Source organism: Drosophila eugracilis, unplaced genomic scaffold (assembly GCF_018153835.1).
Source record: "Drosophila eugracilis isolate 14026-0451.02 unplaced genomic scaffold, ASM1815383v1 contig_2167, whole genome shotgun sequence".
Classification (NCBI taxonomy): Eukaryota; Metazoa; Arthropoda; class Insecta; order Diptera; family Drosophilidae; genus Drosophila; species Drosophila eugracilis.
The window spans coordinates 1,227,306-1,254,727 of NW_024573052.1; the positions used below are offsets into that span (position 1 = coordinate 1,227,306).

General features: G+C 41.6%; 1 protein-coding gene across 5 annotated transcripts in view; it reads right to left on the reverse strand.

The window, feature by feature from the left end:
- Positions 1-27,422, reverse strand: part of LOC108103691 (protein bunched, class 2/F/G isoform) — an 87,133-nt gene that overhangs the window by 23,703 nt on the left and 36,008 nt on the right. For 2 of the 5 annotated variants that reach the window (XM_017209281.2, XM_017209280.2), the window contains exons 1-2: positions 8,200-8,862; positions 2,435-2,485 (exon numbers count right to left, since the gene is read on the reverse strand). The exons of 1 other annotated variant lie outside the window; for it this stretch is intronic. In XM_017209281.2, coding sequence (XP_017064770.1) covers positions 2,435-2,485; positions 8,200-8,830 — 682 coding nt within the window. In that variant the 5' untranslated portion in view covers positions 8,831-8,862. Of the gene's footprint in view, positions 1-2,434; positions 2,486-5,634; positions 5,897-8,199; positions 8,863-17,660; positions 17,774-27,422 lie in introns of those variants that run through there. 2 more of the 5 variants (XM_017209284.2, XM_017209282.2) reach the window with 2 other exon arrangements.

Below are 27,422 nucleotides of genomic sequence, written 5' to 3' on the forward strand. Positions count from 1 at the left end.
TTTTGCCAAGTTTTCACATAAAAATAGTGAAAGAAATTAAGAAAAAAAACATATAAAATATTAAGCTTATTAATATTTACCGAAAAACTAAAGATTTTAGTCTAGTTTCCTTATCAAAGAACATTTCTCTGGTAACCTAACAGGTTTTCCTGATATTCCGTGACCTTTTCCCTTCTAATTTTCCTCTTTTCGTTACCAGAAGATATCTCCATCGATTCTGTGGCCAATTCCCCGAGCTAGCCTTAACCCATTACCAACCCCGTGTACATGTGTTAACCCATCTTTGGGCACTTTAACACCCACCCCGACATGTCCACGCATTCAGTCAACTGGTGCGCTGTGAATTGCGATTGGATTTGCTTCACACATGTGTTCTGTTAGCTGTTTGCTGTTTTTTTTTTTTTTTGCTGTGTTTGTCTTGCGTGTTTCAATTAAGCCGTACATCTTTATGGGAAGGGGGAGGGAAAGGAGAAAGAGAAGGGGTTAGCCTGCCTCCTTTCGACATGGCCAGCAAATAAAACTTAGACACGCTCGGAAGAAAGGATTCTGGGGGTAACACAATGCCACGAATGGGGGAAAAATGCCAATTAAAATCTTAGCCATGACAAGTGCAATACGATGGTGCAACAGCCCCCAGTTTTTCAACCAAACCCCCCAACCCCTCCCCCTTCCTTTCTTCTTCTTCATCTTGTGCTTCTTCTTCATCCATTTTCAAGGCAAATTGCCCTACTTGTCAGTCTCTCGGCTTCTTCGCTTTTTCCTGGCCTTTGTGTAATCTTGTCTTGCAATCTGCTCGCAGCAAATGGCTTAGCAAGTGGCTGCCTGCCCCCCCCTCGGATTTTCCCGACACTTTTCCCGCTCTGGAAGAATGCAGGCGTCGAGTGGAAGACTTAAGCAGGGCACTTCGCCCATAAAAACAGAATGGAAAGAATGCGCGGCCAAGTGGCCAAGTTCGTGTTGCCTGGCCCAGTCAGAGATTAGAGTTTTAGAAGGGCCCACTACACGGCAGCGGCAACATCATCAGGAGCGCAACATGAACAGCGGCAACAGTAGAAGCAGCAACAGCAACAGCAGAAGCAGCAACAGCAACAGCAGCAACTTCAACTTCAACTGCAGCAGCAACAACAGTGACAAAAGGGCAATTAAGTAGGCCCAAGATCTAGGCAAAAAGAGTTAAGAGCCTCTAAGATGAGCGACGGGGTTAAGGCAATCAGATTTGCTTGTAAATTGAAAAGAATTAAAGTTAATAAGAAAAGATAAACTTTAAAGTTTAAACTTTGAATATTGAAATCTAGTTAGCATGCTTATGATTAGAGTCAAAGGATCTTTGCTGATTTCTATTTTAAAGTTAAAGGAAAGTTAGAAAAAGCGAGCTATTAGTTAGTAATCAGACTTTAAGATATTTTTCCTTTCTTTTTTACAAACATATTTGATCACTCTTAGTTAATATCTAACCTGTTTAATATCTAACCAACAGCTAATATATATTTTATAACTCAAAAAGTCAAAATTAGTTGGCAATCTCTGAGCAGATTCTGTTTTAGGTTCTCAATCAATTTGCGGTGATGAGCGGACTTTCTGGCTTGTTCCAATTTATTGTTGCAGAGCCAGCATCAGCCCCCCTGCCTACCCCCTCCCTTTTAACCCATCCTTTGAACCAGTTTCCAGATCCCTTCTTATTAGACAAGTTTATGTGTGCGCCTCGCATTTCGCCTTTGCCTTTGTTTTGGAATTGCCCCCCCTTCCAGCAAACATATGTGTGCGAAAAGGGTTAAGGCAGAAAGGGACAGTACAAGCGAAAGAGATGGGCATAGCACACATACACACACACACACACACACAGGACAGGACAGGACGTGTGAGGAGAGAGATGTATGTGCGTGCAAATTGCGTATAAAAGCGTATGTTGAAAATATTTATTGCCCGTTACGAATGCAACAAAATGAAAATGGAAATTTCATTATTTGACTTTTGTCTCTCGCATGTGTGTGCGTGTGCGTGTGCGTGTGCGACTGTGTGTGTGGTGTGTATTTTCTTTTTGCTTATGTGTTTTCCTTTTTTTTTTTCGTTAGCTAAATTGTTTATTTTATTAGCAATTTGGAGAATTTATGTGCGCGACATGTGAAATTTACGCTTCACCCTTTACCCCTGCGCCACGCCCACCCCCCCAACTCGGCACTGGTCCTGAAGGAGTCAGCATCCATGAGTCAAATTGGAGCGCAGGAATGCCCATTAATTAGGGGAAAAACGCGAGGCGAACGCCCTCTGTCGGCCAAAGGATGCTCAGCTTTTTTTTTCGGCCTTCGCTTAAAGGACTACCAAAGGGATGGCCGTGGAAGGACTTCGGTGTAGGCATGGCCTACCTTTAGGCTTCCGCTATATATGGTATATACATATGGTTGATAGTCCCCCTCTGGGTAGTGGATAAACTTACCTGGCAAACATGTTCCAGCTCCTGCGGCAAAGCTTTTCAGCTGCGGAAATCCTGAAAGTAAGAAGAAAGGATAAGGTTTAGGGTAAGCTTGGGTCAGCACTAATAATATTTCTGTATTTCAGGGATCAATTTTCATATTATTAGTATATAGTTTATCTAACACTTTGCTTTTCTTTCAGTGCCAGCATAAACTGCATCCCAAGTGAGATTTTTCCCATAAATTAGCCGAAGGAGGGCCTTCGGATTAACACTCCAACATGACAAAGATACACAGAGAATAATCTTAAAGTAAATCACTAAACACTAAAGTTATTAACAGATTTAACAGAGGAGAGTTCAAACTTCCAACTTTTCTCACTGTAACCAAAGGCAGCGCTGAGAAGTGCAAATCGGCGGCGACCTCGATATCGAAATCGGGACAAGCTCTCTCCTTGCTGCAGTCAGACTTAACCCCCTGGCCAACCCGCCTCGTTAACCCCTCTGTGCACCCCCCCGGCCACCCTCAGCCATGGCAAGCGAGTGACATATCAAAGCAAAATCAAATTTGACAGACAACCGCGCTAATTTCTGGTCGATGTTTCATTGTTTCAAGGCGTTCGTCTCGTTCGTCTCGTTCGCTCTGGCTTTGTTTTTGGGGTTGGGTTTGGACTTGGGTTTGGCTACGGATGGTTTCTGGCTGCGAGGACTGTCAATTGTGTGACGCATTTCGTGGAAACAATGAGGTCTCGACATATGCCAACAATAATAACGATGACGATTACGTCGACAATCAAACCGCATTTATTAGCTCTTTGCGAGGAATTCCAGTTGCTGTTGAAATTCGATATTGCACTACATGAACTTCTCTAAGGAATTCTTAGCAAAAAAACTGAAAAAAAAAAAATCAAGAAGAGGGAAACTGCAAGTGACGATGTATTTATAAACTGATTAACGCTCGACAATGGCTGATATGGGTCGCCCTTGGCGGAAGGGGACTTTCAGCGAACTTGGGATTACTATATCTGTATATATAGGGAAAATATGGGAAAATACCAGGGATCTGGGGCGGACCGCACAAGGCGATCGTGGAGCGTGTGGTTCGTGAGCATCATCAGCGGCAATCCATCCAACCGCCGGAGGTCAGGCAAAGTAGCCGCTTCGGTGTCCAACTTGAAGTGTCTGTGTGTAGCTCTGTGTCTGTTTTTGTGTGCCACATACAGTCGTAACCCGAACGTCGTGAGTGAAAATCAAGTGAATTAATTAACTGACAAGAAAACGAGCACTTCAAATTGATTTTATGACCAATGCAATAACTAAATACTCAAAAACTGATCATTTTAGGGACAAAAAGAAAGCTTCCCTGGCTAAAAGATTAGTTAATGACTTGAAATAACCCAAAACTAATGTTTAGGGTCACCAAAAGTGCTGTTAACCGATCGAAAAGCAAGTGAATAACCGACAAGCAACTATCATTTAACCGGCAGCCATGGGTCCATGACCAGGTGAATCACATCGTGTCCACAATTGAAACAATTTCCAGACGAAAAAGTGCTGAGTAGCCACTCCAAATAGCCAGATAGATGGCCATGTCATGAATAATTAGCAGTCGTAGTTGTTGATTGTTGGTGTTGAAGTTGCCATTGGTGTTGGTGTTGCTGCTGCTGCTGCTGCTGCTGCTTTTGGACAGTGAAAGCAACCAAATTCCAATTCCAAATTCAATTCCAAATTCAAATCCAAATCCGTACCGGAATCCCACTTTCGAGCCGCTGAAGAAGCAAAGCGGCCGCCGAGGAAACTCAAGTGCCAAATCGTGTTTATTTGCGTTATAAAATTAGCGCAATGCAAAGGCGTTCTCGAAAGCGAGAGGGGGGGGTGGGGGACGGTTTATGGCCCACAAATCCCCAACCAAACGGCGCCTCTGCTACTCGCCGCTGCAGTCACAAAGTGAGTTGAGCTTTCGGGGCACGAATTGCCCGGCTCTGATTGCCATGTGACGGGGCACAAAATCAAGCTTATGAATACATTCATATGAATGCTGGTCTCATAGAGGATCTGTAAAAATAGCTATATACTGCTGGAATATATATAGTTTCTGATCTATAAACGAACTTTATATATATTCCCCATACATAGTCACTGCCTTTTATTATTGTTTTTTTATGGCAATTTGTGATTATCGGGAATGAGTTGCCTTGCGTTCCGTTTGAGGAAATTTCAAATTATTGCGGCTAATTCCGGTTAATGGGCATTGCTGTGAATCAGCCTGCACCCCATACCCCTGCATTTGCAGTCTCAACCCACACCCGCACTCACACTGGCACGGACAAATTAACCCTTGAGTGGCACTCGGCACTTCGCTCGTCAAGTTGCTTTAATTGACTTTTAAATTCGCAAAAAATCAAAGCGAAAAAGTGTGACAAAGTGCCAAAAAACAAGAATGTGAACGACAAAAACAAAAAAATGAGAGAGGGGTGCAGCTGTAAAGTGCAGCAACACCAACTGAAACAATAACTGCACTCGTGGAACGCTGACGCTGAACATTTTCACACCTCAGACAATACAGAAATTGCGGGGTTAAGGGGTTAAAAAAGAACACCAGGGAGGTGTGGGGTGTGAGGTGGGGCACACTCGACTAGTCAGCCGCTCACTCAACGAAACGAAGGGCGTTTGTCGACACTTTTTCCCAACTTCTCTCACACTTTTCACCCTTTCCTCTCCCTTTTTTTTGTGTTTTTTTTTCTAATTTACGTCAACGCAAAATCAAAGCAAAGTCAAAAGACGACCGCCCACAATGTCCGAGGCGAAACTACAATTAAGAATATTTTTATCAGCCAAGGAGAGACTAGCATATATCTATATAGATATATATATAAATACAGGGGCAGGCTATTAGCAAAGTGGCTCAAATATCAAAGGGCGGTAAATGCAGTTAAACGGATATTTGTAGGGAGATGGGTAAAGTTTTTGGGCGACTGACAGCCAGCAATTAGCAGGGACTCCAGATTGCAACACTTTCTTATGTCATTACAAGTAGATAATGCAGATATATATAGTATATATCCTAGTATATCTTAATAACTGACTCAAGTCCTCTTATTATTAGCTAGACTAACCAAGTCCTAGTATCTCTAGCAACAAAGTGATTTGAAAAGCAATCTAGTATTTGCTTAGAAGAAGACTTTTTTGCCAGAATCTTTGTTGGCCAAACCAATTTTACTTACTTATTATCCGTATACATTTTGTTGGCATTCCAAGGAGAAGAAGAGGCGGCTGGGTGGGCAAATCCAAAATGGTTAATTTCGAGCCGAAATATTTGCCACAACAAGTGCACCAATACACGTGCATTTAGGGTGTGCGTGTGTGCGTGAGTTCGTTTGTCAGTGTGCAAACACATCAAAACGACTGTCACAACAAAGCGACGCGCAAAGTGAAAATTGTCAATTAAATGTGCGGGGGAAAAGCGTTTTCACTTGTTTTTCTTGTTCTTTTTTTTCACCCCACCTTCGTTTGTCTGCTTGAAGCTTTTCCTTTCCGCATTGTTGTTGGGCAACCAATTTTCCGATTTGGTTTTCCTTTCTGGTGAAAGATCAAAGGCACTTAATGGCAATGGAAGAAGGCGCCAAATACCGAAACGCTCTGGACAGGAAATCCGTCCGAAATCCGACCGAACTTGATGCGATTTTTTAATTGAGGAACCGCCGCGCGACTGGCGGGTGTGTACAGTCAACAAGAGAAAACCCCGAAAAAATCTGCACGACATGAAGAGCTGAACGAGTCGCCACTAATAATATGCAAAATTAAATAGGATGACGCGAATGAAAGGCAGAAACAGGAACAGTTACAGTTACAGTAACAGTAACAGCAGCACAGCCAAGAACTAAGAACGAGAGGAGAAGAAGTGGGTAAACTCGACTAGGACATACCCTGTAATATATAAAGTTAAAGTAAAGGGTATTAAAATGAAAGGCCAAATGACTAACTCTACAAGTTCCTTAATTATTATGATTAATAATTAAACTTAATTTAATGTAACCTTCTGATCAAGAAACCCATTATACCCTCTCTGACTTAATACCCAGCTCGCTCTCTTTCCCACATATATTACACACAAATTACGACGAAACTGTGGAAATAGGCGATAAACGAAGAAATATTATAATTAAAGTAAAGCCGAAACAAGAAGTGGCAGAAGCAGGAGGAGAAGGAGGAGGAGAAGGAGGCGGAGAAGGAGGAGGAGAAGGAGGAGGAGAAGGAGGAGGAGAAGGAGGAGGAGAAGGAGGAGGAGAAGGAGGAGGAGCAAGAGCTAAGTACGAAGAAGAACATGCTTAAAAGAAATCAAATAAAATCCACAAAAAGGGCCCGGAAGTGGAGGGGTAAACAAATTGAGAAAAAATCACAAAAAATCAAATTCGATGCCAGCAAGCGAGCGAGCGAGCGAGAGATGAAATTGGCACAGTGAATTAGTGCAGAGCAGAGCAGAGCAGAGAGAGAGCAATGGAAATCGGAGATGACGACGATGATATTCCAACGCTAATTAAAATAATAATAACAATAATAACAGCTGCCACTTGAATCTGCAAGATTATCGCAGTGAGAGAAAACTTAAATTAGTTGCGGGCTAGATTTTAAATTAAAAAAAACTAACTCAGTTTCCTTTCCTTTATCTTTTTAGTATTCTTTCAAATATCTAATATTCTACTTTTCCTTCTGTTTAACTATAGAACTACTTCAATTTCTTCGAGTGTAGCACTCCCCCTACATGTTTTTTCTTGCCTTTCTGTTTATTCGCGTTCGTTGCGATCGGGCGACTTGGGATGATATCGCCACTTGCAAATGAGCTTTAAGTCGAGAGACAGCAGGTCGACTCGAGTTCGCTGCCAGTGTGTGGGTTGTTGTTTTTTTTTTTCAGTGTGCATGTATGTGTGTGTGTGTGTGCGTGTCATTGCCTGTGGTGATCAGCAAACAAAGGCGCACTTACAGTGGCCTAATGTCGCCTTCTTAAGGCTTTTTTTTTATGAAAATTGAAGATGAAATATGGTTTGATTCTTGAAAAGGAACTAAGAAAATTATATTTTGAAAAAGTTAAAATAGTTAAAAGCTTAAAACTGGCCACACTATTCATAGTAGTGTGCCCAATTCAGACTATTTTAGAACTTAGAATTTGCTATTATAAAATCGAAGTGCACCACCGCCCACTGCTCACCTGCTCACCAGCTCAACCCTCCGCCGCACACACATACACGCACTCACACACACATTGCAATTAGCAGCTCAACTTGAGTGGCGGTGCTTTCGCGTGGAGTGGTTTCGCAGGCGGATTGGTGGGTGAGGGGCCTGTAGTGGGCCAAAGCTGATTTGGCTGGACGATGGCCCGTTGATTAATTCATTTTTTATGCTAACTAAGCGGCACTCCACACGCCGATTTGCCCCACTGTATGTGTGGTGTGTGTGTGTTTGTGTGTGAATTGATGGTTCGTCTGGCAGGTGACAAAACCAGTTGCGATTGCTAATTGCGTTTAAACTTTGATTGTCATTGTTAAAGTGCACGGCAAAAAGAGGATTGCTTTCGAAATGCTTATAAAGAATATAATTTTTAAATATTCTATAAAAATCAAGCATTTATTTATATAAAATAAAAAACCTATAACTTGATAGCTGCCTTAAAAATATTTAACAATATTTTAGTTTTAGCCTGGAAGCCTTTTAGAGAAGATACGTAAAGTTTTGGTAGGTTTTTGTCAGTGTAGTAGTTAGGTGGTTCGTTGATGGGGGGGACAGTGGCTTACCCTGCGCATGCAGCAGCGGGTGGTGCGGATGATGTGGGTGGTGGTGGTGTTGCATCTGCGGCGGCGGTGGTGGCCCACCAGCGGCCCCGTGTGGGTGGTGCGGGTGGTGATGTGGGTGGTGCTGATGATGGTGGTGCACCGCCGCAGCCAGTTGATGGGGCATAAAGGCAGCTGCCACCGCCGCATGGGCATTGAAGTAGGCCATTCGCGAGGCAGCCGCCATGGTCATTTGGTGGTGCTCCCTATAATGATGGTGCTGCTGTTGGTGGTGCGGCTGCTGCTGTTGGTGGAGTTGCTGCTGCTGTTGCTGCTGCTGCTGCTGTGGCTCCAAAACGGCTGTTAAATTGCCCTCAGTTGCATTAGTTGCTGTTGCTGCTGCCCCGCTGCTGTACGATGTTGTTGCTCTGCTGGGTGTTGCTGCTTGTGATGCTGATGTTGCAGTTGTTGCCGTTGTTGCCATTGCTGCTGCATTTGTTGTTGTCTTTGCCGGTGTTGACGTTTGGCGCTCTTTTAGCAACGTTGCACCGGCAACAGTGGCCGTTGTCGTTGTCAAGTCAGTTGGCGTTTCAGTTGCAGCTGCCACCGCCAGGCCCAGCAGCTCTTGAATGGCAAAGGGCGAACGCTGCGGCATTTTAGATTGCTAATATTTATATCTAAGACTAGATATGGCTGTTGTCAGCAGAAGACCATGACATGGTGAAGCCCCAAGAAAACAAAAAAAAAAACTATAACCAAGTGCAACTTTGCAATGCTGCAATATTGCTGCCGTTGCTCACGCGATATGCAGCTTGCAGCTTGCGAAATGCTATATTGCGGTGGCACGCGTCGCAGAAAAACACACAACAAATTCGCAATAATTTCCACGTTAAACTGTTGCCTGCGTTAATGTGCACCAGGAGTTTTGTCGTCGCAGTTGCTGTCGTGCTGTTGCTGCCGTGGTGTTGCTGCCGTAATGTTGCTGCTGGTGGTTGGCTTTCGACTTGGCTTTGCATTTCGCTTTGGATTTGGCCAAGGAGGCATTCAGCTAACAAACGGTAAACGGCCAGCGGAGCTTTGCCTTTCCGAGGACCTCAAATCATGGCAAACACGTAGAGGCAACATCTGCAGCAGCAGCAGCAGAGGCAAGAGACCAGCAAAGCCAGAACGCTGGCAGCGACGTCAACGCCGACTGCTCTGCCCGACAACGGTAAATATTCAGGGCGGTCTCTGTCGCACGCTAGCCGCACTCCTCCCCCTTTAGCGAGTGCAAGCAGTCCAGCACTATGTGGGACTTCCCCTCGGCAACATGGCGCATGTGCAACTTCTGTTCAGCATGAGTGCGAAGAGAGCGGCACTCGCCTTCCAAGCCATAGCTAGCTGTGCTCTTCACGCACACACCACACCTTCCAGTTTTCCCTTGAACTTCCAGTTTGAGACAGCCGTTCGATGTATTGGTGACCGCTGTGTCGTGGTATTAGTGTTATCTTGCCACAGTGTGCGGTCGCCCATTTTGTGTGAGTGAAAGAGAGCCAGAGAGCCAAAGAAGGGAGACAGGGCGACGCAGGGCAGAAGGAATTGCCAAAAACGTAGAAAAGAAAAAAACCGTATCGAAGGCCCGAACTCGATCTCGGATCTCGAACTCCTCTCCGTTCAATGAAGGACGCCAATTTATGGCCCAAAAAACGAGCCACCATTCGGCTGGCAGCTGTAAAAACTACTCACTTGTCGGTCTGAATTGTCGCCCTGCCGTCCTGTCGCCCTGCCACCCGCCCTACAACAATGCCATGGCTTCCCAAAAAAAAAAGCAGTCTAATTAAAATTTTCGCCAAAAACTTTTACTATTGAAATGCGTAAATTAGCATTTACACCAGGCCCTGTGTGTGTGTGTGTGTGTGAAAGTCCTTGCTGCGCAGTTTTGCAGGATTGCGAGAGATTTTTGGGTCGTATGTGGGTTATTGTTCTCAGGAAAATCGGCGGCCCCCCCATGGAAATTTTGCTAAACTTCATCAAATGCTTCTCTTCATGACTTGGGGGCAGAGTAGAGCTTGTACTATACTGGCTAATAGATCGATTAAGGTGTTCAGTACACTCTCGATCAAGCAGGAGTAGCCTTTGAAGAGGAAATATTCTTTTACACAGATCAAAAATTTATGTTAGATGCTTTTTGTTTATGTTTTCCTTGTAAGTTTAAGTTTAAAAGTAGAAAATAACTTAAACAAACTTCAAAAACCAATTTTTAGCATCCAAATTCTAATATTTTATAGGGAAACCAAAGCTTCCCTAGTTTACATTACAAATTATTAGTAGTTAAATAATATATATCTCATATTTAAACCAAATCAAACTATCAAACCACTGCCAAGTAGTAGAAAGCCAAGATCGGTGGCTTGAAAACCTCATGTAACGGGTCTTTAGGGGCTTTTCTCACGCCCCCACAGGTGACTCTTCCTATAGAGAAACCCACGCGGCAATTAGACATTTGGAAATGCCGAAATGCCAACAACAAGACCGTAAATCGGAGCGGATCAACCGTCGGGCCACGCAGTCTGGCATTAAAACGCAGAAAGAGACGGGAATATGAGCATAAGAAAGAGACGGTGTGAGATTGAGGCAGACAGAAGTAGGGAAGAACGACAGAAAGACAGCGAAGAGTGCGTACTAGAAGAATTTCGCGGGGTAATTTGATATTTTTAAGGCAGGCAGGTTGGTTGCCCCTTCAGATGATTCATTCAGTAGGATTCCCAGCTTCCAGGTCCAGCTCTTCAAGGGAAATGCGTTTATTTAGTGGAATTTGATTGTTAATTAACTTGCAATTACAATCGCCGGGGATCCTGTCAAAATAAATATTGAATTTCGCCTACGATTATCGGTAATACGATATATAGTTTCTCGTCGTAGTAGTAGTAGTAGGTAGTTCCCACCTGGCCCCATTGGCTACAGTTCATGGTTGGCGATTTCTTCTTATTATTTCTTCTTATTTTTTATGAGCTCCTTTGCCATGTCCTTCGAGTTCCCAGAAGCTCAGAGGACCTGTGTGTGCTTTTGTTTTGCAAATATTTTGACGTGCCAACGAAGGGCTGACAACCCAACTACCTGGTCACAGTCTGGGCTATATATTCGTATATAGATTTATATATATATATATATTTATATAGCAGACTATACCGGGTGCCCTGTTCCATCTCGAGTTGCTCTTCACATTGCTGGTAGTTGACGTGGCCCGCCAAATGATTTAATTATGATCTCAAGTGCGAAAGTTTACCGAAATCGATTGTCAATTATGTGTCGAGATTTATTTACTTAACTATTATTGTCTTGACAGACACACACACACACACTCTCATACAACGTACAATCCAAATTGGACAAACTTAATTATTAACAATTAAAGTTCAGTTACTCTTTGTGTAGGCTTCCCCCCCCCTCAGCGGGTTTCTCGATTATTTTTTGGAGTGATGGCCGGCTGAGAGGCGGCGGCGGTTTTTGGCTTGCCAAAAAAAAAACAAAAAACCAGAAAACCAAAAAACATACAGTAATAAATAATAACAAATCAAATGGCATAAATAACAACAAGCACATTGTTGTGTAATTAAGTTGTTAAGTGTGGACAAATCTCGGTAGATCTTCGCCGTGGCAGTTGGGAGGGGGCAGTTTGAGGGGGCCTGAAGGGGCCTTAGACAATATTATTGTCACACAATTGTTGCCGTGTGATTAGTTGAAACTTTAATTGCGCCACAATGGCATAATGGCAACGATAATGGCCACAAAAGTAGAGAAAAATGTTCAAGCGAAGGCTTTTTGGCTTTGCTAGACTGAAGAGTCTTGAATACTCTGCCAAAGATGTGCTATAAAATGTAATGTTTATAAGAAATTTCCTTAAAAATATGTTAAATAGTCTTGAAAAGTAAAGAAAATCTTGCTTAATATATTATTTTTATAAATAATTTTCTAACTAAAAGTTGTAAGTTTACTTTTTGACAACAACCAGTTAAGTTTACAGAGCATACTAATTGCATTTACCGTAGAAGTGCTGGCATTTGACGGTATTAGCCGTGAATTATAATCATCATTATCATATTACTATTATTTATTATTATTGTTATTGTTATTGTTATTGTTATTGTTGTTATTGTTGTTGTGGCTGCTATTTGTGGCCATTGTTGTTTGGGCTGCTGATTTCAAGTTTAGTTTTCAATTATTTAATTGTCTTTTTCGGTTTTTCGGTAACGTGAGAAAATTAATTTCAGTCTTTGGTTGAGAGACATTGCCCACAGATGGCGCCAGTGTTGCTTTTATGGCTAATTTTGCACACAGGCCAATCAGTGAGTCCTTGTTCTACGGCCTGGGTTTGTGTCCCGGCTAGTTAATGAAAGTTTTCGCAAATCCTTTAATTAGTCACCCAGGTTTCTCATTATTAACCTTAAATGGTATTTTAAGTTAAACTAACTTTGCTTATAAGTTAATAGGAGTATAGTTTATAGCTCTACTTTGATCTCTTCCACAAACACCGCCTCTCTTTCCATCCCAAATAAACAGAAAAGGCTACTCCTTCGGTTTTAGGCTGGCATGCAAGTCCTTTAATGGGATTATCCGCACTAATTTCCACCCAGCTGTAGGCCCAAAATACTCGATCATCGTTGGTGAGAGCGAAAAGAGGGAAAAACGTAAAAATGATTTATCATTTGAGGGCACTCGAGACCGAGGATGCAGGCTGACAGTTGCTTAGTTCTTCGATTTAGTTGGCTGCGTTTCGGGTTTTTAAGTTATAAACATGGAGAAAATCTATACAGCAGATATATATTATATAACCAAGCGAAAGTTGCTGTTTATAAGAGCAACTTCTATGCTTATAGATCGAAATATATTCAGATCTCCCTTGCTTATAGTCCAATTTCTTTCAGTGCATTAACATTCCTTGCTGTGCCAGCCACCGAAGTGGCCGAAGTGTGTGCTCGGCAATGACGACGAACCAATTTATGGGACAGGCTTTCGAGCTGGCACTTGAGTAAACCGAAAGGCAAACACTGCCACTACACACAACCAGAACGGGCAGCAGGGTTGGAGGAGGGTTGGGCGTACGATTAGGGCTGATGGTGGTTGTTGTAGCCTCAAATTAGAAAATAGGCAACACCAAAGGCCCAGAGCCAAAACAAATTAGTAGCCGAACAAAAAAACACAATAACAATAATGTGAAAAATGGGAATGGAAATAAGGGAGCGAAGCCAAAATGGCCGAAACTTCAATTGGAGTGTAACGGCAGAAGAAGTGGCCGGACGGCCGCTGAGTTTTCAGTGGCAAACAAAATCCACGCATACCCCCGATGGCTGCCGAAGCACTGAGAGAAAATCCGTTTGATTTGATGGGTAAAAAAAGGGTACTAAAAAGGGGGAAACCTAACTAAGAAATGGATTAACTTCTGTTAGGTTTACATATTTCTTAGAGATAGTTAATACCCGGGTCAAAAAGTAGCTTAAGGTTAGCCTTTTCTTGATAGTTAAGTAGTCTTAGTGGAAGATCTAACATCTGCATTATAAAATCACAAGAAAAAGGAGTAAAAATAGCATTAAATTTACTACTTTTCAGTCTTTAGTCTTTGTCAGAAGAAGTTTAATCTTTAATCTAATAATCTAAAACAACAAAAACAACCTTTAATCGCAGTGCAGCAGAGCTGTCGACGGGTCGCTAATGATGATGGAAGGTCCCGCGCCTCGTTTATGGGTTAATCAAATTGTATGAGCGGGATTTGAGCTATGCAAAGCAGCCGCCGGGGGCAAGGGCGTGTTAAATGGGAGGAGTGGACTGGAAAGTGGACTGGGAAGTGGACGGGGGAAGTGGAAAGTGGACTGGGAAGTGGGAATGACTTCAATTAGACGCCTGGTTTTTGATGTTGATGTTCGATGGTGGCGGTACTTGGCAGCCAACCAAAAAAGGGGCGCAATGGGAGTACAGCACGGCGTTATAATGAAAACGAGAGAAAAAAAGAAAAAAAGCTGAAAACTGAATACAGAAAACATGGCAGCTTGCTGGGCGCAGAAAAAAAAAAAGGGGAAGGCAGGCAGCCACTTTCAATTGTGGCAAATTGCAGGCGTTTCCGCCGCTGCCATCATTACTTATTATTTGAATTCTTTTCCCCCCTCTTAACACTCCCCTGACTCCTCTCTCTCTCTCTCTCTCTCTCTCGCTCTGTCGCTGGCATCTTTTTTATTTGTTAATTTTTAAATCAGAGTCGCGTGCAAATCTGATTATGTCGCCTTCAAGCTGTGACCGACCCATGCTGCTGCTCGCAAGAGTTGCCAACTTTTTACCAGTTTCTATACATTCCTCTCTGCTTTTTTTTCTCTGGGAAATATTCTTTTGTTAGAAGTTATGGCTGGCCCCTTGCTAATGAGCCATTCAGGCGCCATTTGCATACGAGATTGGACCTGAAAAAGGTGAATGAAATGTTCAGGGATTAAGGTATTGCCGGGAGATGACCAGGGAAGGGAGGTAATAGGTGAGTTTAGGCTTTAATCTGGTATTTTGCATGCCTTTCTGGGCTAACTTGAGGCAGTTTTGAGACCTCTTGAAGTATTTGGTTAACATTTTTCTATCAAAACTCATCATTAAAGTTAGAAATCTTTAGATATTGATTAAATGACGATTGAATGATGCTTAAAAATCGATTTTATTTACACAATTTAGCTCCTACTACTTGCAAACACCCAACCATCCTCAAATTAACTTCAACCACAAAGTCTTCTTCCAGGAAAAGTCGTGGAAAAGGGGGAAACTGAAAGTTAAAAACCCAAAAAAGTAGAAAAGCCACGACTCCTTTTCGTTTATTTACATTTTTTTAATGAATTTTGTTTTTAGCCATCTGTTAAAATACAAAAAATGAAAAAAACAGAGCCCAACAAAACCAAAACTGCATTGCCTTTGATTGCTTTTGTGGCGAAAAGTGCAAGAAGTTCCATTCCGGGGTCCAGAGATTAAAAACCACCCACTAGGCAGGCGGTTCCCAATCAACCTGCCTCCCGCATCCAACACCCAACTTTCAACACGAATTTTGATTAATTTTCTGTGTTTTTTCATGCTTTTTTTTCACACTTTTTGTTTGTTGTTTTCGTTTGTTCCAATATTCACGCAATCGGAATCGCAATCAAAGGATCTGAATTGGATTTGCGGGAAGTTGAATGGGAGAGGAGCTGGCCAGGATTTCAAGGGCAGAAGACAATCAAGAAGTAGGCGGGATGCAGGATTCTAGAGGTTAAACATAGGGTTTATGATTTCTAGATGGGAAAACTGCTATATAAGAACTAAGTTAGGTACAGAATTCTATATAGAAAAGTAGCTTAAAGTTGATTTCCTGCTAGAAAAAACTGAACTTAGTTAGACTTCGTTAAGGATAAAGCCTTCTCATTTTCCCTAGATATCCTTGACTTAAGCTTTGAGTACGTTTTTTTCACAGTTGCATAATCAGACCATTGCATAATTTCAGTCACACACTAACACACACACACACACACACACAGCGCTTGCAATAATTATAATTTGCAGGCTGTGAGTGAATCGCAGCTTATAATTATGCAAAAGTCTGCAATGACACGCCCACCTATCCAACGCCCCCTATCCCTGGGCAGCTTCTCTTCTCCTCCTTCTTCTTCTTCTTCTTCTCTCATTTTCCCCAAGAAATAATTGAAAATTGCGCAATTCTCACAAGTGGGAAACAGAGCACATGGCCCGCTCCTCCACTTCCACCACAATTAACCAGGCGAATGACACTCCCCCCAAACCAAACCAAACCAAACCACCCACCCACACATATGTACGTTATGCCACGCCCACCACAATTATTCTCCCCTTTCCGTATTTTTTCACATTCTTTTTTTTTTTTTTTTTTTTTAGTAGAATCTCTCTCCGGCAAGCGCCAACGCCCTGGCCCGAGGTGAAAAAATCCCACATGTGGGTGCGATTATTATTATCATGATTATTATGCGCAAATTGCAAAATTTCGCGGCTGCAGCATAAGATGAGGATGCACTGCCCGAAGTAGTTTTGAAATTGAAACATTTTAAGGACATTTCTAGCCCTCGATTTCTCTTTGTTTTCTCCCAGAAGTTACTTTATTCAGTCCATAACTCAGCCAATAATTGTCCGAGAAAGGAATGTAATACCTCCTTAAGCTCGTAATTTGAGTTCCTATAAAACTGCATTCACCGTTTGAAAAGTAAAAATTTCGACAATTTTTGCAAAATTTTTTTTTAATTTTCAAAAGATCTGTGTCCCCACCTCGAAGAGTAAATTTGTTGTATTTTTTCGCAATTTTTGATGATGTTACTTCTTATCAAGAAAGCGAAATTCGGTTTATTTTGTTTTTTCTTATAAAAAGGACAGTATTATGACCATAACTAAGCTAATAATGCTCGAAATATGGAAGAGGTATAACCTTGAGTTCGTAATTTCTAACAAAACTGCATTCGCAGTTTAAAATATGAAATTTAAGCCATTTTTTGTGAAATTTCCTGATGTTAGCCCCTTATAGAAAATGGAAAAACCGAGATATCGCTTTTTTGCCCTACAAATTGGTAGTATTTTTCTCATAACTCAGCATATATTGGTCCAAATATGAAATGTAATACCACGATGAGCTCGTAATTTGACTTTTAAGACAACTGTATTCACAGTTTAAATTGTAAAATTTAAGCCATTTTTCGCGAAATTCGATGATGTTACCCCTTATCGAAGGTGAAAAATCGTTTTTATCCCGATTTCCCCTTAAAGTGGCAGAGTTTTTCCCATAACTCAGCCAATAATGGTTCGAATATGGAATGTCATATCTCGTTGAACTCGTAATTAAAAATATAACAAAACTGCATTCACACCTTAAAATCTGAAAATTATGTCAATTTTTGGAAATTTTGATGATGTTACCCCTTATCGAAAGTTGGAAATCCGATTTATCGCTTTTTCCCCTTAAAATGGCATTATTTGTCCTCATATCTAAGCCAATAATTGTCCGAATATGAAATGCAATATCTCGTTGAACTCGTAATTGAAATTATAACAAAACTGCATTCTCAGTTTGAAAAGTAAAAATTTGAGAAATATTCGGAAATTTTGATGATGTTGCCCCTTACAAAAAATTCAAAAAATTGTTAAAAATAAACAATCACAAAATCATCAAAGGAATGATAAAAAAAAAGTTGCTATTGGTCGTTGGCTTCACATAACAGTCGTTCTTTCAGCTGTAAGTTTTGTTTTGACCAAGTTATAGGTATAAAACCCATAAAAAAGATTGCATTTTCCCTCAGAAATCATTAACCAGATTTAAGTTCTATAATAATCTAAAGTTTTCCCACAACAAACTCAAAAGTGGTCCGAATATAGATTATCCTACATCGCTAGACTCGTATTTAAAATGCCAGACAAACTGCATTCACAGTTTGAAAAGTCAAATTTTAGGTCTCTTTCACATTTTAGCAAATAAGAGAAATTTAGCTTACCCCTTTGTCCTCCTCAAAGTGGCAGTATTTAGTCCATAACTAAGCCAATAATGGTCCAAAGCCATGGTCGCTTTCAGCTTGTAATTCAACTTCCAATGAAACTGCATGCGAACCTAGAAAAAAGAAATTTTTTGTATTTTTATATAAAACAGGAAAAAGGAGTTTTTCTCCTTGTCCTTGTCCTTTATTAATTTTTATAAATTGCAATACAAAGTTTATTTTATTTGTTTATCCATTTCACTTTATGCTTAATCCTAAAATGTGTAATGTGTACTCTCCGTCCTTGGGGAATCTCTGTCCGTGTTCCATGCTCTTAGATCTTTACCGGGACTCGAACCCAGACCGACGGCAATAGTTCTATTTGGGAGTCAGCTTAGCTCCCTAGGCTACCGTCGGCGGCGATTTGACAGCTTTGAAATGTTTCATATAAGCTAAACCTAGTTCGATTAGTTAAGGTATATGGGGAACAGCCTACTTCGATCCTCGTCCTTACATTTTCCAAATGACAGAATGAAGGAATGTGGCTAAGGTTATTCTTCCAATTTTTTTACAGTTTAATAGCTCAGCTGGTAGAGCACTTAAACTTCAAAGTACAGCGGTTCAAATCGGAGTGCGAGAAGAAGAAGTCACTTTCTTTTTTTTCATTTTTTTTGTAATCCTGATTCCCGTTTTTACGCATTCAAAATCAGTAATCTTCCCATAGCCAAGTCAAAAATGATCGGAATATGGAATGTAATACCTCGTTGCTAGTAATTAGATTTCTAATAAAACTGCATTCAAGGTTAAAAAAGTACATTTTTTATCCATTTTCGCAAAAATTGAAAGGAAATCGAAAATGCGAAATTGAGTTAGTCCCGACTTTCTCTTGAAACTGACAGTATCATGTCCATAACTCAGCCAATGATGGTCCGAATATGGATTGTTATACCTCATTGTGAAGGTAACAGCCTACTGCGATCCTCGTCCTTAAATTTTCCAAATGACAGGTTGAAGAAATAAGGCTAAGGTTATTCTTCCGATATTTTTACAGTTTAATAGCTCAGCTGGTAGAGCACTTAAACTTCAAAGTACAGCGGTTCAAATCCAACTGCGAGAAGAAGTCACTTTCTTTTTTTTAATTTTTTTGTAATCCTGATTCCCGTAGCGAAATTTTAGCAATTTTTAGAAAATTTTATGATGTTAACCCTTCTCCAAAATGGAAAATCCGATTGGTCGCTTTTTCCCTCACAAATTGGTAGTATTTTTTCCCATAACTCAGCCAAAATTCGTCCGAATATGGAATGTATTACCTCGACGAGCTCGAAATCGAAAAGTAGACATAAAAAGCCAAAACCGTTTCTTTCAGTGCACTTGCCGGGGATTTCACACCGTATCCGTATGTGAGTTTTTCCCCGTATCGCAGGTTTCAAGCCACAAATTGCTGCGGTTTCTGGCTGCATTTTCCATTGTTCCACAAAATGGCGTGGTTTAGGCCATGAAGAAAGGAGGGAAGGCTTAATTGTAATGAAAATTCACATCCAGCGAGCAGACAGTGTCTATATATATATAGGGTTAAAAGTATGTGTGGTTTGGGTAAATCAGCCTCATCATTATCATTACAAAACCCGTCAGAAGCCAAGTGGAAATGGAGCTCCATCTCTCGGCTTTTCCGCCAGTCATTCCAGCCTTCCAATGATGGAAATATTACAAGAAATTTCCACACTTTAAAGTCCATAGTAAGACTATAGATAATTAGTTGATAAAGTTAGTTAGTGTCTATAACTAAGCTTTGGTTTTGGTTTACTTCCTATGGCTTGGCTTGGTTTCAGTGTCAGATTTCCGAAGCTTTCCCCATCGAGTGCTCCAATCTTTGCCTGCCCTGCCTGCCCCTTGGAAAAGCCCAGCTCATGGCAAATAATACGAATACGAATACGAATAATAATTGCTGGGCAACAACAAAAAGGCGCAAGAAATTAATTTCCATGCGAAAGATCAAAGAAAGTTTTCAATTGTTGCCATTTGCCCAGCAGCGGAAGTGGATGGTGGTGGTGGGCTGAGGGGCTGGGGGAGGAGGAGGCTTAATACGAAATGTAGCAATTATATTCTTGCATTTGCCAAGCCCCCACCATCATCGTAATCATCATCATCAGCGTCATAATCATCATCATCATCATCATCATCTAGCATATTTATTCATTTTTTCATTTACACATTTTTAATTTCAATTCTGAGCCAAAGTCTAGGGCTTTCTCCGCTTCGCCATTTCTCCTGCCTGCCTTATGGCTCGGCTCAACTCATTTCCTGTGACAATGCCCCTCGAAAAGGGGCGTGGGGGTGGGGTGTGGCACCTACCTACCTACCACCTACCACCTCCCACCCACTAGTACATTACGTACGTGTACTTAGCATTTCCTCGGTCGGTTTATGTCTCCCTGTTGTTGTTTTTCATATGGAAATCAACACATACTTGATTTTTAATGAAGTACTTTTTCATTATGTACAAACACACACACACATGTATAGTAGAGGAAAATGCATAACACACACACACTTATGTATATGCAATTTCTTTTCATTTCCGCCATCTGAGCTGCACTTTGTGTTTTTGTTTTCCTATTTCCCGCCTCGCCCCCTCAAGTTTTCTCTTAATTTCTATTTTAGTTTGCTGCTTAAATCGCCTTTTCATGCAAATATCTCTCTCTGTATGTGTGTGTGTTTGTGTCTCCGGACACTTGAAATATGCATGTGTGGGTGTGCCCCGATTGCTGTCAAGTGAAAGAAGAAGACTATAAGTCTTGAGAGATATGGTCAGAAAAGGACTCTGCCTTCTAAGAAGGTTTTCTCGTATTCTCCTTGAAGTTCTTGCCAGTAAAACTTAAAATGTAACAACTTTTTAGTTTGTTAAGTTTATTTAATAGCAGATAATGATAAACATCTAAACTTCAAACTGTAAACTGTAAAACCCAGTCAGCCTTCTCAAAAAAATCAGAAACCTTCTGAGAAACCAAACAGAGAACACCAAAATTTCTTCATTCGATTCTAAAAACACGAAAACATATTCATAAATCTTTCTATAACTAAAAAGCTTAAGCAATGACTTCCGATATTGATGCCAAGGCTCTGATCAAGCTCCTAAGCTCCATCAACGATCCCATCACCTTCGAGGATCTGCTCAAGAATTTCTCGCCTTCTGGCCAAAGTCCGGAGCAAGCCGAAGAGTCCAAGGAGAAGTTGAGGCTGCTGTTGGAAACCGCCATGCGTTTGCGATTCCTCAAAGAGGTTGATGGCTTTTACCAAAGGTTCTAAGGATACAGAGATTAACCCATGTTGACGGTTTATTTGGCTTTAACCCTTAACTTATTATTATTCCCCAAGATTCCCCTCTGCCTCTCTTTCTCTCTCTCTCTCCGTCTATCTGTCTCCCAGCCTGTCTGCATTTTTGCACGCTGACTCATCCGACGAACGCTGCCTGATCCTTGATCCTCGAAACCTGCTCCTCCCTCTGCTTCCCTCGGCTCTTCCTGCTTTGTGCGAAAAAAAAGGCATTTTGGCATTCTTCTGTCAAAATATTGACACAACAGTTGTCAGGCTGTCAGGTCCGGGGGCAGCTTGCAGGACATTCCAGTGGCCCATTGTCCTGCCTGAGAATGGGAATGGGAATGGGAACAGGGGCAGCTACATAGTCGTCGTGGGCAGCAGGAATTACTTGTAATTATATTATCTGGAGAACAAACACAGGACAGGATGCCGAGTAATTGTGATAACAATAATCCTGGCCTCGAGAAGTGCCAATGTAAATAAGCCGTTGCTGGCCAGGCGAAGAAGGTGTGAAGAGAGGGTCGTACCGGATTAGGGATTACCTTTGATTGACCTTTTACCAGGCGAGGGATCGAAGGATAAGCCAGCCGAACACAGCCGAACACAGCCAAGAAGGTAGCAACAGTTGGCCAGGACAAACAAAAACTCGAAACACTGCAAGAAATTCAAGAGGCCGAGGGGACTTCAAGGAAAAAACAAAATAAAGCTCAAAAAAAAATGTTAAGTAATTAAATTCAAATCTGGAAAATGCATTAAAAGTGTGCTCTTTCTTGCTGTCTTCCCCAGAAGAACTCTCCGTCGCCTTAACACCTTTTCCACTTTTCCACTTTTCCACTTGATATCTGCAATCTGCCTGTCATTATCCATTATCCCGGGCTAACGGAGCAGAGGCCGGGCTTATAGCCCAATTAATTGCATGATTAACGCCAATCTGCCTTCTCCCCTGTGGCCAACACAAAGGATCCTCCACTCCAGGCACTTGACAACGTGGCTCCTCCTGTGTCAGGAGCAGCCCAGGCACAGGTGCTCTGCTCTTCCACTCCTCCAATGGCTCAGCAACTTTTCTGCTGCCTTTTTCCAACCATTTTCCCAGCAAACTGGCAACTCCTCAACGAGCCTGGTTTTTTCCTACCGTTTTCTGAACCAATTTCCACGTTTTTTCCGCCGTGTTCTTGAGCGTGACTACAGCGTTTCCCTAACGAGAGTTGTTTTTTAGAGAAGGTAGCGTGATTTCTAGGGGTTTTATTTCAGAAAATTTGTATTTATCAACTTCTTTTTGGGAAGTTCTTTAAGAGTTTTGGTGGAAATGTAGTTTATTTTATATAGATTACATTCTTAGATCATCCTTAAGCTACTTTTAGCATAAGAAACTAGTTCTTGCTGGCTTCTTAATCACCCTTTATGACTATCGCCCTCACCAGCTTGTCTCACAGACATCTCCTCTCTAAGCCAGGTGAAAAACTCACATGGCTCTCGGGCCTTTGGCTGGCAATCGGGTTTAATTGGTAAATGGTTCATTTAGCAGTCAGAACCAATTACCAGCCACATTCCCACTTCACACTCTTACCCTGGCCCTTACCCTTGACGCTTTTCTCACTTTTCCCGCCGCTTCCCCAGAAACAATTACAACAGTTTTTCACCTTTTTTTCTTTTTGTTTTTCTAACGAGGCGAACGAAAGTGCCTCTTGAGGTTCTGCCCATCTTGCCGTCTTGTTTTCCCGTTTTTTCCGTTGAAACCAATTAAATTTTTAGAATATGCCATAGATGACACGCCCCCTTATCGAATCGAATTAAGCTGGAAAGCAATTTGCCTACGCCCCCGCCTCTTTGATTGGATAATTGGGCGGGCAGCAGAGCCTAAACTGCAGCTTGATTCGCGGGGGGATTAATGGGTTAATGAGCTTGAACCGAAGTTGAGACTTTAACTTTTCGATTTTTCTGTAAAAATAATCTTTAAAATGGGGGGGAGTATCCGAGGGAGCAGCCACAGCTCCTGTCTTCTAATTGGTAGCTAACAATTTTCCATGCATTTCATGCAATTCAGGCAAAGAAAAGCAGTGCGAAAAAAGGCTTTTCTCAAAGGAAATCAACATATTTTTGCATTAATTTGGATGGTCTGGTTTTTGTTCTCAGCGAGCTGGCAGAAACGAGTTAAGGTAGAGAGAGAGATAGAGAGAGAGAGAGAGAGAGGGGCGTGTGTGTGTGTGCTCGACGAGGCGGGGAAATATAATAATGAGGACACCCACCTGGGTCTCTAGGACCTGGGTCTCAGGACTCGTTAGCTAACGATGCTCCGCCCGAAATGGCGAAATGGAGTATTAAAAAATTATGCAAATGAATTCGTATGTTCGCATTCGCTGGGAAAATGGCAAGGTGGTTGGGGAGATGGCTGAGGAGGTGGTGGTGGAGGTCCTTCTTGGTCCTTCAGCGCCACTCCCATCAAATGCGCGAAAATTAAGCGCAGGCGGTGCATTATGAATGCTGTAAATTCATTTCTGTCATACGCTTTTCTTCCTTTTTTTTTCCAGCTCTCTCCCTCTAAAGAGTCTCTTGAAAAGACACGAGCCGAGAGCTAAGCAGTCGCTGCGGAATGGGATCAGGAAAGGAGACTGCAGAGTGGCGAGGGCGAAGGGGAGTGGACAAATGCGTAAAAACAATTACGCTTTAATTGCAATGATTTCCCAGGAAACAAGCCACGGACACGGGGACTACCTGATATGGAAAAAAAGAGCTAGCGAAAATTCTGCGGGGGGAAAAACTGCTAGGAAGGGGGTGTAAGGCCACTGCAGTTTTGCATTTTGCTAAGAAAAAAAAAAAAAGTAAAGGCGGAGTATGAGAAGGGAATGTAAATCCTACTACTAACGAGGCACCCGAAAATGGGCAGGTGATTCCACGGGTACAGTGGGGCGAAAAGCTAGAATATGTGACATAAAATATGATGTGAGGGGAAGCTGTCTATGAGAACGGAAGTATCTTTGGGTTGCTCTATACGGCACTTAAGGCAAACTGGCAGGGTTCTTTCTCAGTTTTAAGTTTCTTTATGAATATTTATTTGTTGTTTTATAAAACTAACAGCATTTTTTTTTTAAATTCCCATATTAAAACTGATACTAAAAGCAGCCAGTAACTGTTATGTCCCAGCACTTGCCTTTTTTTTAAACAGAAAACCACGTTCTGGGCCCATGGTCCTTGTCAGGCGGCTGCAGTTAGCAATTTTAATCTCGCTTAACGAATTATTAAATCCTCCTGGGTGTGTGTGGGTGTGTGTACGGGTGTGTGTACGGGTGTGTGTGTGTGTGTGTGGTTGGAAATCATATTCACATTCATGCTTGAATGGGCACTTGCTTGATCAAAGGACGACACTCTTGAGAAATTATCATAAAAGGATTTGCGGCAACGGCGACTGCTCGCCATGCCATTTCAATCCTTTTTTCCTTTCTTTTCTTTTCCATTTCTTTTATTTTTCCTCTTTTCTTTTTCTCCTCTCTTTTTTTTTGTGAATAGAGCGCGGGCCTTGGCTTTTGTTTTTCATTTGAAAATTGCAAAATTTGAATAATGCGCAAGTGGCGTGAACAGCGGAATGGAGCAAGAAAACATATTCAGATTGGGTTTGGGCAGCAGCAGCAGTGGCAATGGCAGTGGCAGATGCAGATGCAGTACTCGTTGATTGCACAATAGGCATTTGGAGAATGCAGAACAATCCGCTGATTGCAATTAGACAATTGGTGTAAATGCTAAATAAGTAATCAAGCGATTCGGCGGCTTCAAGTGCATTTTGGCATTTGCACTTTGAAGTGGTTGAGGCAACGGGCGGCGGCTCTTGGGAGGCAGAAGGATATCTCACCTCTTTTTCTTTCTAACCTTTAACCTTTGGTCCTTGCTGGGCCACAATCAAGGTAATCCCACTCAGGTTGATTGACTTAAATGCTCGTCTTTGAAAGCCTAATAAGGGGGGACTCTTAGCTCTTAGACTAGATTGATTGTAGTTTGGGGGTTCTGTTCTGTCTTCTCAATTTGATTTAAGATTTATCTTTGAATTGGTTTTCTAGCTGATTAATCTAGCTTAGGTCACTCTCTCTCTTCTTTGGTTATTTCATATTTAGTAGATTTTTAGATAATATTAATATAAAGTTAGATGGAAATTTTGTATAAAACATAATTTGGTTTTTAGTTCACCTAAAACTATATTTTTTATAAACTTTTCCTTACTTTTTAGCTTTGTAATGAACTTCTAAGTAAGACTTCTTGCCCTTAAAAGTCAACCCATCTTCATATCAGTACTAAGGATGAATAAGTTAAGCAGTCTTTTTGGAAAATCTAAAAAAACATCTATAAAACTCCATGAAATGCTTACAAAAGGAGCTGAAAACTAAGATTTAAGTTCGTAAAAAACATTCTTGCTATGAATTGAAATCTGTTCATTGCCTTTCCTAAGGATTTAACCTTCAAAAGAAAGAAATAAGTGATTAAAGTCACTTTAACTTTAATACTAATATTTTTAACAATAACTAAGACTAGTCTGTTACCCTCAAAGCCAGCTAAGATCTCAAACTTTGGTTATAAAATCTCTCTAGATAAAGATATTTCTTCCTTCTGCCCAATAAATCTATACCACATGTCCAATCTTCAGCCATAAGTCTAAAGGCTCCCCCGACTCTCAGTACATTCTAGTCTTAGGTTTGTGTCCCGACTAACAGGCCGCCCGCTGGCTGAGAGCGCTGAAAAGTTTGCCAGAATTTGCAGCTTTCGCAGGACCAATGCCAAAGAGCAGGGGGAAGGGGAGCTTTTTTTTCGCACCTTTCAAAGGGTTGCATGTTGCTTTTGTTTTACCTTATGAGTCATGAGGGTTATGGCGCCTGCCTATGCCCATGCTGGACCACGTGGCGTATGCGTCATGTAGTAGCAATTTGATTTAATTTCCAACGATTAAATGTTGCCCTTAGGGTAGGTGGGGGGGGTTAACTCAAGTGATTTGTTGGCAATTTCATCAAGTCGCATTTAATGTCCCCGCCCTCATTGCAACATCCTCTCGATATACAATAAAAACGATAAATTAAATTACGTCCGGCTAAGGACGACGAGGCCGGCCAAATATGTCAATGGCAGGACGACGGCTCGCCGCCACCCTTCGTAGTCCTGGGCCAAGTAGTTGGCCCAAAGTGTATTTAAGCTAAAAGCTTTAGAGCCCTCTTGACAATGGGCCAAGTTGTTATACTTGCCGCTTCTCCCCCTTTCCTCGGCTTAAGCGCCAAAAGGAAGGACGGAAAAGCGTTTTCCCTTTGGATTTATTTACACTCATTGCGGTCCAGTCAAAAGCAGTCAACAAGACTGTCCAGAATGGATATCCTAGATTATGTGTGTGTGTGTAGGGCGGGGGTGTGAGGGGGCTGGAACTTGTCTGGGTTATCTTGAGGGTTTGGGCGCTTGCTTGTCCTGCGGAAGAAGTTCCAGCCTTTTGTGCGGTAAATTAATTCGGTTGATCCCGATGAGTGACTCCTTGCGACTTTCTAATAAACAAGTCTTAGTCTTGGTTAGTTCTTAGTAAGATTTTAATTAGCCGCAGTTAGTTTAGCCAGAGCTGCTTTACAAAGATCTCAAGCTCTGAGAACTCAACCTTTTTCGGCTAAAAAAAACCTGCCCACTGGCACTTTTCACCCTCCGCTGACCAAATGGAAATCTTATATTTCGTAAATGAATTAATTCCGGCTTACGTTGGGAGATTTCTTTTGATTTTCCTGGCCCTGCTTATGCTTTTGCTATGCAAATGGAAAATTTCCCAATCTTGCGTTATTATTTTTTTGCTGAATGGGGCAAAGAGGGAACTTAAGCACCTGGAAATGTTTATTTCGACGTTTTCCAGGAATAAAACCCCCACCACCACCACCCGCAGTAGATGAAAATTATGCGGAAATGTATCGAATGCAACATCTGTCGGTGTGAGCAAATAAATGAGGGGTAAGGGCTGGTAGAGAGAGAGAGATAGAGGGAAATAAAGAAGCGTATCTGATAGATACCGCGCACAATGGGCCTTTTTATCAAGGCTGCCATCGAGGGCTGACAAAAGGATGAAGTGCAAACATTTCACGTCACCGAAGGACCTCCTGACAAACATGTCAACCAATTCTGACGCGTCTCGTCTCTGAAGTGGGAAAACTCCCAGGGAAATGTCTGAATTCCGAGGGTTAGCCCTGCTATTTGCGGTGTATTATTGGTCTATCGTTATGAGTTATTATTACTATTTTATATTCCAACAGGCATCTGTTTAGTTTTTTTGTTTAAACTTAAGAGAGGGTTCTTGTTCTACAGCTGTCTTGGATGATGATGGTTAAGTTTAAAAGTCTTAACCTAACAGAAAAGGCTATAAAATGTGATACTCTCTCCATGTTTCTTACAAAACTGTTGAGAAATCTTCGAAAGTTATTAATAAACTTTCATATTTTGAAGATAAATTAGGGCTTCTCTTTG